General features: G+C 48.2%; 2 protein-coding genes across 3 annotated transcripts; one reads left to right on the forward strand and one right to left on the reverse strand.

Moving 5' to 3' along the window:
- The first annotated feature begins 359 nt into the window (after positions 1 to 359).
- On the forward strand, positions 360 to 2065 carry Rnase1 (ribonuclease A family member 1, pancreatic). 2 transcript variants are annotated; one of them, XM_075949345.1, is made up of 3 exons: positions 377 to 448; positions 851 to 924; positions 1332 to 2065. In XM_075949345.1, exon 3 carries the CDS (start codon positions 1355 to 1357, stop codon positions 1799 to 1801), a length of 447 nt encoding a protein of 148 aa, XP_075805460.1. In that variant the 5' UTR covers positions 377 to 448; positions 851 to 924; positions 1332 to 1354; the 3' UTR covers positions 1802 to 2065. The 2 variants fall into 2 exon arrangements, with proteins under 2 accessions (XP_075805459.1, XP_075805460.1); XM_075949344.1 differs by lacking the exon at positions 851 to 924 and having other exon boundaries at positions 360 to 448.
- A 6348-nt stretch (positions 2066 to 8413) lies between these two features.
- Rnase6 (ribonuclease A family member 6) lies at positions 8414 to 9702 on the reverse strand. Its single transcript, XM_075949157.1, has 2 exons — positions 9580 to 9702; positions 8414 to 9250 (listed from the first exon to the last, which is right to left on the reverse strand). The coding sequence occupies exon 2, from the start codon at positions 9242 to 9244 to the stop codon at positions 8786 to 8788; it is 459 nt and encodes a 152-aa protein (XP_075805272.1). The 5' UTR covers positions 9245 to 9250; positions 9580 to 9702; the 3' UTR covers positions 8414 to 8785.
- Between the last annotated feature and the right edge of the window lie 3550 nt (positions 9703 to 13252).

The following is a 13252-nucleotide window of genomic DNA, read 5'->3' on the forward strand; positions in this document are numbered from 1 at the left end:
GGAGGCCTGGAATCCTGGCTACCATCAATCTGGTTCCATTCAGAATGGCGAGGGACTTCCCTCTCTGTGATTCCCGGGATGGCTATGTGGCCTTTCAAACCTCCAGGTTGAAATTGGCGCAAACACTTGCTCACAGGTTACAAGGGGTCTGTGAAGGACTGCAAAGTGTGCGTGCCATTGTCCCAGTGGCTTGCCCTGCTGCCCCTTGGGAATCAGCACCTGAGGTTCAAACTGTGTTCTCTCTTTCCTTGGCAGCCCTGGGGCTTTTCCCATCCAAGCTTACGATGCCCTTGTTTTTATCAGTCAGGTAAAATTGGCCAAGATTTACTTCTCCTGTTTTTCTTGGAAGCCAACCCCTTTGTAACCCATTTAAGCTCCACACCACAGGGACTGAGTGGCTACAGAAACTAGCTTCCAATTTGCCCCGAACTTCAAACTCAAAGTTTAGGTAAGTAGCCCAGAGACTATTTCTGCTTGACAGTTAGAACTGAGAGGGTTGAGGCCAGTCACTTTTGACTGATACCAACTCAGAAAAGCTGGACCAGGCAAAAAACCAGAGGGAGTCAGGGTGAAGGCAGGGCATAGACAGGTGTAAGAACTAACTCATGGGGTGGGAAGGACAGAGAACCCAGGGTGGGGAAGGAAGTATGTGTCTTTAGAATACAACTCAATCCCTCAGGCCCTGGCTCAAGTTCTCCTGTACTATAAGGCTATCAACTACAGTCCTGAGTGTCAGGGATGACTCGGGAATACAATTTAGCTCACTACATATTCAGAAAAACCTTCTGACGAGCCATTTGAACACAGTGTAAAAATGTGTTCTATTTTTCAAATGTATTTTATACAAAAGAAACTCCAGCATTCAGAATACTGCCAAGAATTTAGGTGACACAGCCCACCACCTAGAGAAAAGACTTCTCTTCAGTAAGTAATGAAGTAAAACAGTGTTAGTATTTGCATGATCTCTCAGAAAGGGTAATCTTCCAGGCTCACCCAAAGTGGAATTGGCCTGGGGAGGCTGAGGTGGGGGGAGTGTGCTGGGGAGGCTGAGGTGGGGGGAGTGTGCTGGGGAGGCTGAGGTGGGGGGAGTGGGCTGGGGGGCTGAGGTGGGGGGAGTGTGCTGGGGAGGCTGAGGTGGGGGGAGTGTGCTGGGGAGGCTGAGGTGGGGGGAGTGTGCTGGGGAGGCTGAGGTGGAGGGAGTGTGCTGGGGAGGCTGAGGTGGGGGGAGTGTGCTGGGGAGGCTGAGGTGGGGGGAGTGTGCTGGGGAGGCTGAGGTGGAGGCTGCAACTCTTCTGAGAGTGTGTTCTTTTCTCTCTTCCTTTTCTTGTCAGGGTCCTCAGAGCAGCAGGCTACAATGGCTCTGCAGAAGTCCCTCATCCTGCTCCCATTGCTTGTGCTGGTGTTTGGATGGGTCCAGCCTTCGCTGGGCAAGGAAACTTCTGCCCAGAAGTTTGAGCGGCAGCACATGGACTCAACCGGCTCCTCCAGCAGCGCCACCTACTGCAACCAGATGATGAAGCGCCGGAATATGACCCAGGGATACTGCAAGCCTGTAAACACCTTTGTGCATGAACCCCAGGCAGATGTTCACGCTGTCTGCTCCCAGGAAAATGTCACCTGCAAGAACGGGAATTCTAACTGCTACAAGAGCCACTCCGCCCTGCGCATCACTGACTGTCGTCTGAAGGGCAACTCCAAGTACCCCAATTGCGACTACCAGACCAATCAGCTGCAGAAGCACATCATCATAGCCTGCGAAGGGAACCCCTTTGTGCCGGTCCACTTCGATGCTTCTGTGTAGGGCTTCACCTAGGCCAAAGCAGTCAGATGTCTCTGTCTCCCCACCTCATCATGCCAGTACCTGCCCCTCCCGTTCTCATTCTTTCCCAGAAAGAAATAGTCCCTGTTAGGGCTTCCACATGACCAAACTTCATGCTTCTCTCTGCTGTGCTGTGCTCCTGCATGGAACAAAGAAAGCACGGTAGCCCTCGCCAGAATGTGTCCCTTCAACCTGACACTTCCTTGACTTCAGAATCATGAAGCAAATAAAATTCTGTTCATTATATATTGCTCAGCCAGAGGTGGTTTTTTTCGGGCAGTTCACAATGGACTAAGGACAGCAGGCAAGCCATCCCATGGGTCCAGACCTTCCCCACTCCTGGCAGCTTTAATCATATTACCAAAACTAGAATGTTCTACCTCTCCTACTGAGTGCTCATCCTTCTCCTACTTTTCTATATAGTAGGTCTAAAGTCTGTCTCAGCACCCAGTAGCCAAGTCCGTTGGCCCCATGCCAATACAGTCCTGCCGCCAAGAGAGTAAAAAGAACATCACTTTTGCTTCTGCCTTTCTGTGAGCTTCCTCTAGTCATGGTTCACTCCACACTTTCTTTCTCCGTGTGAAGGAAAGGCAGCTCTGGCTCTTGCCTTTTCTCCTGCTTCCTCGGACTGATGCAGACCTGATGGGGAGAGTGGAAGACATGGGGGCTTCAGCCTCAACAACCACTCTGGGAGTCAGAGTCCAATGATGCTCTTGGGAAACAGTGAAGGTGGCACCATCTTGGCCATGTGGGAAGCAGGGTGAAGGGTATTTCTGTAGCACTGGCCACTGTCACTTCTGAAACAAAAGGGACAGTTGTTCTGCAGATCAGTCAATGGATTTAGACATATTTGTGTTTTCTTCTTTTTAACCAATGATGGTTTTGAGCTTTTTTTATTTTTGTTTTTTTGTTTTTGTGTTTGTTTGTTTTTTGAGGCAGAGTTTCTCTGTGTATCCCTGCCTGTCCTGGAGCTCACTCTGTAGACCAGGCTGGTCTTGAACTCAGAGATCCGCCTGCCTGTGCCTCCCCAGTGCCAGGATTGAAGACGTGTGCCACCGCTGACCCCCTGGTGGCTTTGAACTCTTGATCCTCCTTCTTCCACCTTGTGCCATCTTGCCCCAGCTATTGTTGGAAGGAACTTCTTCCATGATTATCTTCCCAATTCTTTTTCATTCCTGTGGGGGAGGGGCAGTTTGGGACAGGGTTTCTTTGTGAAATGGACCTGGCTGTCCTGGAACTCACTCTGTAGACCAGTCTGGCCTCAGACTCTCAGAATCAGCCTGTCTCTGCCTCCTGAGTGCTGGGCTTAAAGGTGTGCAACACCCCCCCCCCCCCAGCTCCTTGTCTTAAAGGAGAAAAAGCAGGGTTAGATAGAGTGATGGGTGAGTGGTCGAGAACACTTACTGCCCTCCCAGAGGCCCCCTGTTTGTTTCTCATCACCCACATGACAGCTCACAACCACCTGTAACACCATTCCCAGGGGCTCTGGGGCTCTCTCCCAGCCTCTGAAGATAATTGCATGTATGTGGTGCACATAAACTCATGTAGACACATACACATAATTAGACATACAAGAATTAAAGAGATAGGCTTTATCTTTCAAAACAGTTTTATGTCACATGCTAATCTAGCCACGATTGTCTTCATAACCCAACAGAGAACTTGCTCCTCTGAATGCATGGGGCATGCTCTACTAGTGTGGGGGCTGCGTGGGGGCTGGGTGGGGACTGCGTGGGGGCTGGGTGGGGGCTGCGTGGGGGCTGGGTGGGGGCTGCGTGGGGGCTGCGTGGTGGCTGCGTGGGGGCTGCGTGGCGGCTGGGTGGGGGCTTCGTGGTGGCTGCGTGGTTGCTGCGTGGGGGCTGCGTGGCGGCTGCGTGGGGACTGCGTGGGGGCTGCGTGGGGGCTGGGTTGGGGCTGGGTGGGGGCTGGGTGGGGGCTGTGTGGAGGCTGCGTGGGGGCTGGGTGGGGGCTGGGTGGGGGCTGGGGGGGGCTGCGTGGGGGCTGCGTGGGGGCTGCGTGGGGACTGCGTGGGGGTTGGATTGGGGCTGGGTGGGGGCTGTGTGGAGGCTGCGTGGGGGCTGCATGGGGCATGCTCTACTAGTGTGGCGGCTGTGTGGGGGCTGCGTGGGGGCTGCGTGGGGGCTGCGTGGGGGCTGCGTGGGGGCTCGTGTCTCACTTCCTAGGGTTTCCTTACAAGTTTGGAAGGGCTTATTCTGAAAAGTCAGTTTCTTTCCTTTCACACCTGCCCTGCGTCTACAATGTTAGAAAGTTTGACCTGGCTCCAACTCAGCCAACTAAAGCTCCCTGTGCTCATGGTTCCCCGTGTGTACCACAGCTTCCTAACACAAGGGGATAGGTCTGTACAGTGGAGCGTGGCCGTGTGCAGGCAGACATCCAGATCAGAAAGCAACAGGAAGTGGCTGGGACACTGAGTGACCTCGTAGGCTGGCACAGCGACACACCTACTCCTGACAGTGCCATTCCCTGTGAGTTAGGGGGGCCAGTTAGATTCACCCTTTATTGTGGGCTAAATCACGCTCTCTGAAAACTCATAGGCTGAAACCTTAGCCCACAGAACCTCAGAATATGACTGAGTTTGGATAGAGCCTTTTAAAAAGGTGACTGGGTTACCCTCTCTGAGGAGTGGATGGGGGATGGTGTGGAGGGTAGGTGAAGGGATTGGGAGGAGGGGAGGGAGTGGGAATGGGGATTGGTATGTATAATGAAGAAAGGTAGTTTGTTTTCTTTTAAAATAATAAAAGAAATTAAATAAAAAAGTGATTAGGTTAGAAATAGTTGATGAAGATAGATACAACCTGAAGGTTAGACACACAGCCAGACACCTATCACATGCATGTAAGAAGGATAGATAGAAGTTGATCATTTGAAAGCCAAGAAGAGACCCCCAGAAGAAATTAACCCTGCCAGCACTGTGACCTTGGATTTCCAGATTCTAGAATTGTGGAGCAACAATGTTATGATTCCCACTGCCTTGTTCTTGGAGCCCACAAGACTCTACAGTGAATGCACAGTGGACAGATTCATAAAGGGAAACCCATGAGTATACACTTATGGGACACCCATTTTGCAGAGCTGTGGAAAGACTTGTCTTTTCGAAAAGTCACTGTCTTATCTATAAAAACCTTGTGAAGCCATGATTCTTCCCTTCCCCAAACACCTCAGCAGTCTAACTTCTGCAAGGAGCCATGGAATGACCTTGCTTCATTCCCCTACACCATGAGGTCTTGGAGCGATTACATTCCCTCTTTGTTCTAACAGTCAAATTTGCATAGAGACTATCCTACAAAACTACCTGCTAACAGGCCACATAAAAATATCTATAGAAGACAGGCATGGAGAAGGAGGGTAGCCTGCCCCACCTTTGCTAACAAACAAATCTGCGCATCCCCAAAACTAGTTATCACCAAAGAGATTGGATGAGGAGGATGGGGGATTCCAGGACTCAGTGATGGTTAGCAACTTTATCTGAGGGTTTGGGAACCTATGATCCTCCAGAGGCTCCACACGGTGTTGCTGACCCTCTTTCACCCCAGAACATTAGCTCAGAAGACTGTATCTGGTAACTACTCCTCTCCCACATGAGATGGATGAATAGAAGTTATATCCAGAGAATTTTTAATTTAAATGTCCATGGAAAAGAAAGTATGGGGGGGGGGACTCTGCTTCATCTAACAGACTTATTTTATCTAGTTTTTTTCCATTGATAAATATATATTCTGATCATGGTTTTCCTTCCCCTATATATTCTCTAGGGAAACAAACAAAACAAATTAAAACAAAAACAAACAAATCACCTCATATTATCTAAGTTGGAAAGATCACTGTTGTCAAAATAGAAAAAAAAATCAAAATCCAAGACACCAAAAAGATAGTGACAGTCCAATAGTCATTGTCAACCTGTCAGGGCCTGGGCTCATCCCAGAAGGCCCTGGGCTTGTTTCTAGTTTGTGTTAGGTGAGATGAGAGGCGTCCCACTGATGGCCAGTGACATCCACAGTCTGACCAGAAAGAGGAAGGCCGATGGTGCCCAACATTCTCCACCCTACTTCCTGACTGCACACCCTGCACATCCAATGTGGTTTCCTGCACTCGCTGCCACGCCTTCCTTGCGCCATAGGCTGTGCCCTCTGGAACCCTCCTGCATTCATTGCATCTTATTAGGTACTGGGTCACAGCCACCAGAAAAGTGATGAGCACAGTAGGCATACCTGTCGGCCATACTTGTAACCCCAGTGTGCACAGGGGCTCCTGACAAGGCTTGGCTGAGTTCTTCCCAGAGCTGGGAAAACAGAAGAGTGAGCAACGAGGCACCTGCAACTCCAGCACTTGCCAAGTGGATCACGAATTCAAGCACAGTTCTATTTCCATAGTGAGTTCTAGGCCACCCTGAGGTGCAAGGAGGGGTACTGGGGAACGGGATCAAATTTAATTCAGAACAAACAGAAGAAATTAATAAAAATCAGCATATAAATCAATGAAAGAAAACAAACCTTAATTTTTAAATGTATTTTATGATGTGCATAGGTGTGTTGCCTGCATGTGTGTATTTTATGTGCATAGGTGTGGTGTCTGCATATGTGTCTGTGCACCATGGACACATCTGGCACACTTGGAGGCCAGAAAGGGTGACAGATCCCTGGAGCTGGAGTTGCGGATGATTGCCATGCTTGTGCTGAGAATTAAACCTGGGTCCTCCTGAGCGGCCAGGGCTCTTCACCACTGAGCTGTCTCTCCAGCTCCAAACAATATGTTTAATAAAACTAATGGCTCAGGGCTAGGAAGGAAGCTTAGTTGGGGGGCTGCTCTGCCCATCGAGGCCCATTGTTTTCGGCACGAGATGCCCTGCTTCCCACCTCCAGAGCCTGGAGGAGTCTACTTTAGGATTACATGCATTCTTAGGAGGGCCCTTTACTCATAATCTTTTCCAGCACCAACCAGCCCAGTCCAGATGCGTTTTCCCTACCGCACAGCATTCTGGGGCTGTTTAGGGTCACCACAGAGGCTTAGAGGCACCGATTTCTTACACCAAGGGCTCTAGGGGGCCAGTCTGTATATAGACACCATGAAGCTGATATGGAAATCTGGAATAAACCAGCTAAACCAAGGCAGACAATGGGTATCTGGGGGCTATAAAGCAATACAAAACAGGGTGTGGTGATATTTTGTCTGTGCTCTAACAAATAAAGCTTGCCTGAAGATCAGAAGGTGATGCTAGCCACTGGTTAACCATAGAGGCCAGGCAGTGGTGGTCCCAGAGCTTGGGATGTCATGCCTTCGACCCCAGTACTTGGGAGGTGGAGACAGAAATATAAGGTGGCTGAAGACAGGATCTCAGACCCATTCAGGCTGAGGATTCGTGGAGACAGGATCTTGCCTGTTTGGTCTGAGGATTCGGTAGACTTAAGAAGTTTCTCTAGTGACTGGCTCTTTTTCTTCTCTGATCTTTCAGCATTTACCCTGATGTCTGATTCTGGGCTTTTATTATTAAGCCAAATTAGGATACATGGGTGTCTGGAGAACCTCCGAGTAAGCAATGATGCTCTGTTACATAACTGTTTCTGACGGTGTGCCACCTTTGTGTGGTTGCAATGATAAAAACACTATGATCAAGCGCAACTTGGGAAGGAGAGGGTTTATTTTATTTATAGCTTGTAGTCACTTATCCAGGGAAGTCAGGGCAGGAACCTGCGGGCAGAAACTGATATGGCGCTCATGGAGGGTGTTGTATACTGGCTTTCTCTTCACAGCTTCCTCAGCCTGCCTGCTGATAACATCCAGGAAACCCAGCCAGGGGTGGCCTTGCCCACAGTGAGCTGAGCTCGTCCACATCAATTTTCAATCAAGCAAAAGCTTCAGGTCCGAATAATGCCACACAGCTTTGATGCCAGCACTTGAAAGGGAGAGGCAGGCAGATCTCTGTGAGACTGAGGCCAGCCTGGTCTACATAGAGAATTCCAGGGCAGACAGGACCACATAGAGATTCTGTCTCAAAAAGAAAGTACCATAAAATAAAGTAAAACAAAATAAAATTAAATTAAAAAGCTCCACAGGCTTCCCATAGACTAGCCTGGTGGAGAGATGGCTCAGAGGTTAGGAGCACTGGCTGTTGGCTGCTCCTCCAGAGGTCCTGAGTTCAATGCCCGGAAACAACATGGTGACTCACAACCATCTACAATGAAATCTGGTACCCTCTTCTGGTGTGTAGACAGACATGCAGGCAGAACACTGTATACATAAAATAAATTGATACATGATAAATAACACCTTTAAAAAAGTTTTACTCATTCTACATAAAATAATTATTTTAAAAAAATTGTCAGGGTCCTGGTGTCTCTTCACAGCAATAGAACTAAGACTACAGTATAAATACGGCCTTCAGGTCAAAGGTCTGCATCTAGAGCGTCCACCTTCACCAGCGTGGCAGTGTGCATCTTTAGGTCTGCGTGCCTCCTGCCACGTGGCTTGTGTGCAGCCCGTGTGTGCCTGCAGCCTCTAGTGCCTGCCTCCTGTTAAACAAACAAATAAACCCCAAACCACCACCACCAAAACAAAACAAACAACAAAGCAGCAAAATGTATTATATGAAAAAGGAAATGACTTTATTTCTATAAACACAGCACAATGAAGCTTGACCCAAACAATTGCAGGATAAATTGTTCAGCTGCTCAGACCTTCTTTATCTATTTTCTATATTCCTCCCCAACAGAGGCAACCCCAGTGCAAAAAATAATCCTGTCTCTCCTTTTTGGGTGGGGGGCTGGTGAACTGCTCAATTCCTGAACCCCATCTTAACCCATGTACCCTATTTCTTTTTGTCTTGACTCTGCTCTGACAGCTGAGGCTTTCTAATTCTCCCAAGGCCTTCCTTTTTTCATAGGAACAAAAGAAACAGTGGAATGAAGCGTAAGAGGACCTGTGTCTAACAGAGGGAAAGTGTCCCGAGCCTTAGACAATGGCATCTAAGTGCACAGGGACCAGCTGGTAGGGGGGGTTCTTGAGGAGTTCACAGGCCACAATGAAGAACTTGAACTTCACAGCACTGCTGTAGCGACAGTTGGGGAAGGTCCCTCCAGTGAGCGCGCAGTCCGTCATGTTGACAGGCCCCGCGCTCTGGTGGCAGTTATTCTGACCGTTCTTGCAGGTGATGTTGGGAGAGCCACAGGCGACAGTCACGTTCTGGAAGGAGTCGTGCAGAAAGGTGTTTTTCGGCTTACAGTGCTGGGTGTAACTGTTAACGACAGACATGGCTATGTGGCACTGCTGAGGACTTGTCTGGATGTGCTGAATCTCAAACCAGCGGGCCTTGGTGAGACCCTTAGGGTGAGCACCAGTGAGGAGACACATGGGCTCCCACAGCCCCAGCAGCAATAGGAGAGAAAAGCTCCTGCGAAGACCTACCACCATGTTTTTCTGTGTAGGAAGAAGAAAGTTTGTGGTAAGAGAAAAAACAGTAAGAGCAAACCAGTTTGCCGTATTTTTCCCTTCCTTTTAAGATTTCATAACTCTTAAAAGCGAAAGAAAACCAGTCTCATAATTCTATGAAAACTCTGAAACCCAGAGAGGAAGACAGAAGACGAATGTGCTCCCTAAGTGGCAGGCTCGTCTCCTCCTTCTCTCTGGCCTGTGTTCATACACACAGTACTTCCCTCCTTTCATGTTTAGCTTCCCTCTGCAAACAGCAATTTCCCAGCCAGCTCCCCTGCCTGACAGGGCCGGGAAGCGTGAAGAGCCTCTCTTACCAGGTGGTTTTGCTGGGTTCCTCCTGAGAACACAGGCAGTTGATCAGTTCAAGGTTGTGAGCTTTTTTGCTTCAAGTCAGTCACAGCTGCAAAGGTGGGGCAAGAAGGTTTCTTAAGGCCATGAAAGAGGAACCTTAGATTTTGCAGAAGTCCTGTGGGACTTGGGCTCCACCTCCAAGTAAGCACTTCAGAGTTTTGACGTCAGTGAAGAGGAAGAATAAACTCAACTCAAGAAACAAGTCTGGCCGGGCGGTGGTGGCGCACGCCTTTAATCCCAGCACTTGGGAGGCAGAGGCAGGCGGATCTCTGTGAGTTCGAGGCCAGCCTGGTCTAGAAGAGCTAGTTCCAGGGCAGGAACCAAAAGCTATGGAGAAACCCTGTCTCAAAAATACAAGAAAAAAAAAAAAGAAAGAAAAGAAACAAGTCTGCTCAAAACTCAGTTTTAAGGACCTGATCACTTGCTAAGTACTTACTTTTTGACTGGAGCTCCACTGGTTCTGAAGCTCTTTGATTTCAGTTTCTTAACAAAAAATATACTTTGTATATTTATATAATAGTTGCCGTATACTTGGCAACATGAGTTCCTGCAAGTACATGTGAAAAATCACCCTTTTGTATATATGTCTCTAGGGCCAGATGCTAGGCCACTCATGTGTAGGAGCTTACAGTCGTGAAAGACAGGTAAATAAACAACCATGCATGAACCAATAGCCATGAATAGCACTCACAGTGGGAATCACACCCAAGGGAACAAGTTGAGCTGCATTTTGAGTCAGGTGAACAGAGTGGGAAGGACCTTTAAAGGCAGAATTGTGTGTGAGGAGACCGGAAAGTGTGAAGAAGAGGAAGTGTAGGGCACTTGGATTTGAACCTCTTTCCTCTCACCCCTGGTGTGAATGACAGGATCACTGTATCTCACCGTCTCGGGGAAGCCTTTCACTGGGACTCCCTGCCTCTGCCCTTATTTCTTTCTAATCAATTCTGCATTTTCCGAGATAAGTATAGTTACACTAGTACACTTTTATTCAGAGAAGTGTTTTTTGTTTGTTTGCCTGGGATTCAGCATCCTCCTGCTTCCTCCTCCTAAGTGCTGAGACGCAGGTGTGTGGACCACTGTGCTCTCTTTGACTGACAACCACAGAGGGCTGTGGTTTGAGCGCTTCCCCATAGACCTGAGTGTCTGAACACTTCGGCCTAGCTGGTGGGACTGCTTGGGAGAGTTATTGAGCCCTTAGAAGGTAGAGATTTCCTAGAGGACGTGGGGCTTGAGGTTTTATACACAGCTCCACTTCTTGTTGGCTCTACGCTTCCTGACTGAAGAGTCCAAGAATAAGAATATAAAAACATAGAAATAAGAATATAGAGATAAAGAAATATAAAGTTGTAAGTCCAGGAGAATGACAGCTGTCAGCAGCTTTCTCAGCAGCTTAAGGATTAACTATTAACAGTGGGTTACTCCGCTTTGCAATCCATAGCTCTGTCTGCAAGACTGAAGCTGCCCTCTGCAAACTGAGGATCAGCTTTTAGATACCCCACTCCCAGCCAATCAAAGCCAGAAATTGATGTGAGCTAACTTTTAAATGATGGGATATATGTGACGTTTGACTTTTTGATTTTCTATTGTCCCACACCCTTCCCTGCTATGCGAAACTGGCAGTGTCAGGGGAGGTGCAGAGCCTTGGCAAACACTGTCAGGGAACGCCAGGGAACAACAGTGGACTAAATACAAACACTGGTTTAACTGAAAAGCTCTGTTAATGGAAATTGCAAAGAAGGGCAATTTTTATCTGAGTTTTACCTTGAGATTGTAAAAATTCTTTTGTTATTGCCTAACTCTTGCTATAAAGGAGGAGTTCAGAAACCGGCCTTTGCCACAGCCTTACAGATTCATCTCTGGCCGTGGTCTCAGCTAGCTGATAAGCTTTTTGTGCCCCATGGAGATTTATTTGGTTTATTACACTTCGATGATCGGTCCCCATCTTTGTGTGACCCCCGTGGACCCGACACTGACTGAGACGGTTGTAACTAGCCTGCTCCTGACCTTATGCCTCCCTGGCATACTGACTCAAGCTGTGGTGGACTTAAACTGCGAGCTACAGTAAACCCTTCCTCCGCTAAATGGATTCTTCCTGGGTAACCAGTGACATCCGCAGTCGTAATTAATTCAAAGGTTACTGTACAGCTAGGCATGGTGGCTCACTCCTGCCAATGTAGCGCTATGGATACTGACAAGAGCCAGCCCTGGTTACCTGGAACAGTGATTCAAAACAAAACAAACAAACAACAGTAACAGAAAGCATGTTTTAAAATGCTTTAAAGAGACTGGAGATATGGCTCAGAGGTCAGGAGTGTGGACCTGCTCTGCTGAGGACGAGCTCAGTTCTTAACACTGAATCAGGAAGCTTCCAACCTCCTGTAACTCCCTCTCCAGGGAGAGCCTGACGTCCTTGGCCTCTTTGGTCACCTGCAATCACATTCATGTATCTCCCAACCTCTCACACACCTTTAAAAGTAGCTTTGAAAATTAGCTTCTTCTTTGACAACGTCATAAACACACACACTACATTCTGATCACACGCATGCCCCCACCCTCTCTTTTTTAAACTTACAATTTATTTGATATCTAAATATGTGCACTCAGACACACATGAACTTGTGCCGTGGTGCATGTGTGGAGATCAGAGATTGATTTGCAAGAGTTGGTTTCCCCTTCTACTTTGTAGTCCCCTGGATTAACTCAGATAATCCTGGCTTGTTGGCAGGCTCCTTTATCTGTGGGGCCACCTCACTAGTGTGTGTGTGTGTGTTATTCTCCTCACTCTCCCACCATTTTCTCCTTCCTACCACCATGCACCTTCACATATTCAGGGCTGCTCATGTGGGCGTGGCTATAAAGCTCTTTCTGCTGGAGTACAGCAACTCAAAAAGGCTGCAGCACTGAAGACAGTGACTTCTCCAGAAAACCATCAATACAAAGAGCTCCCCTTGGAGGGGTCTCATGAGCCTCTCCCCTACCTATGACTGAAGTTTATGGTCTTAGTTTTGTGCAGTCCCTAGCAAGCAGCCATGGGTGTTGTGAGCATCTGTAAGACAGCATTACGGGGCCGTCACCATCGTCATTGTCCAGCGGTTATATTCTTTCCTCCGCACTCTGTCTTGATGGTTTCTGAGCCCTGGAGGGGATGATACAGGTGGCCCTTCAAAGCTGAGCACTTGATATCCACCTGTTCTTTGCCCCTTGGCCAACCATGAGTCCCCATAGATTGCCATTAGATAGGATTTTGTCTTTCTACAATTTATAAAATACTCTTTGTTCTGAGCATTCAGTGTCTCAGCTATGATATAACATGAAATGACATAATATGGGAATTGTGTTTGCTGGTTCTAGCTGGTGTTCTGTGTGTTTCTTCTATGTGGATGGGCATGCTTTTCCTCCTTGCTTAGGGAAATTTTCTTCTATGCATTATGGAAAGCATTTTCTACACCTTTGGTGTGAAAACCTTTCCCTTCTAGTCCCACTGTTCATGCTGCCCCAGAGGTTCTGTGTGTTTGTTCTTACATGTCAGAAACAGTGTGGCTGTGGAGTCTCAGGCTGTAGGACACGCAGAGGAGGTGAGAACAGGAGGTCTGTGGGAACTACATCGTGGTTCTTGAAATGTGCGGCATTTAGTTT

This window comes from Microtus pennsylvanicus, chromosome 15 (assembly GCF_037038515.1).
Source record: "Microtus pennsylvanicus isolate mMicPen1 chromosome 15, mMicPen1.hap1, whole genome shotgun sequence".
NCBI classification, from domain to species: Eukaryota; Metazoa; Chordata; class Mammalia; order Rodentia; family Cricetidae; genus Microtus; species Microtus pennsylvanicus.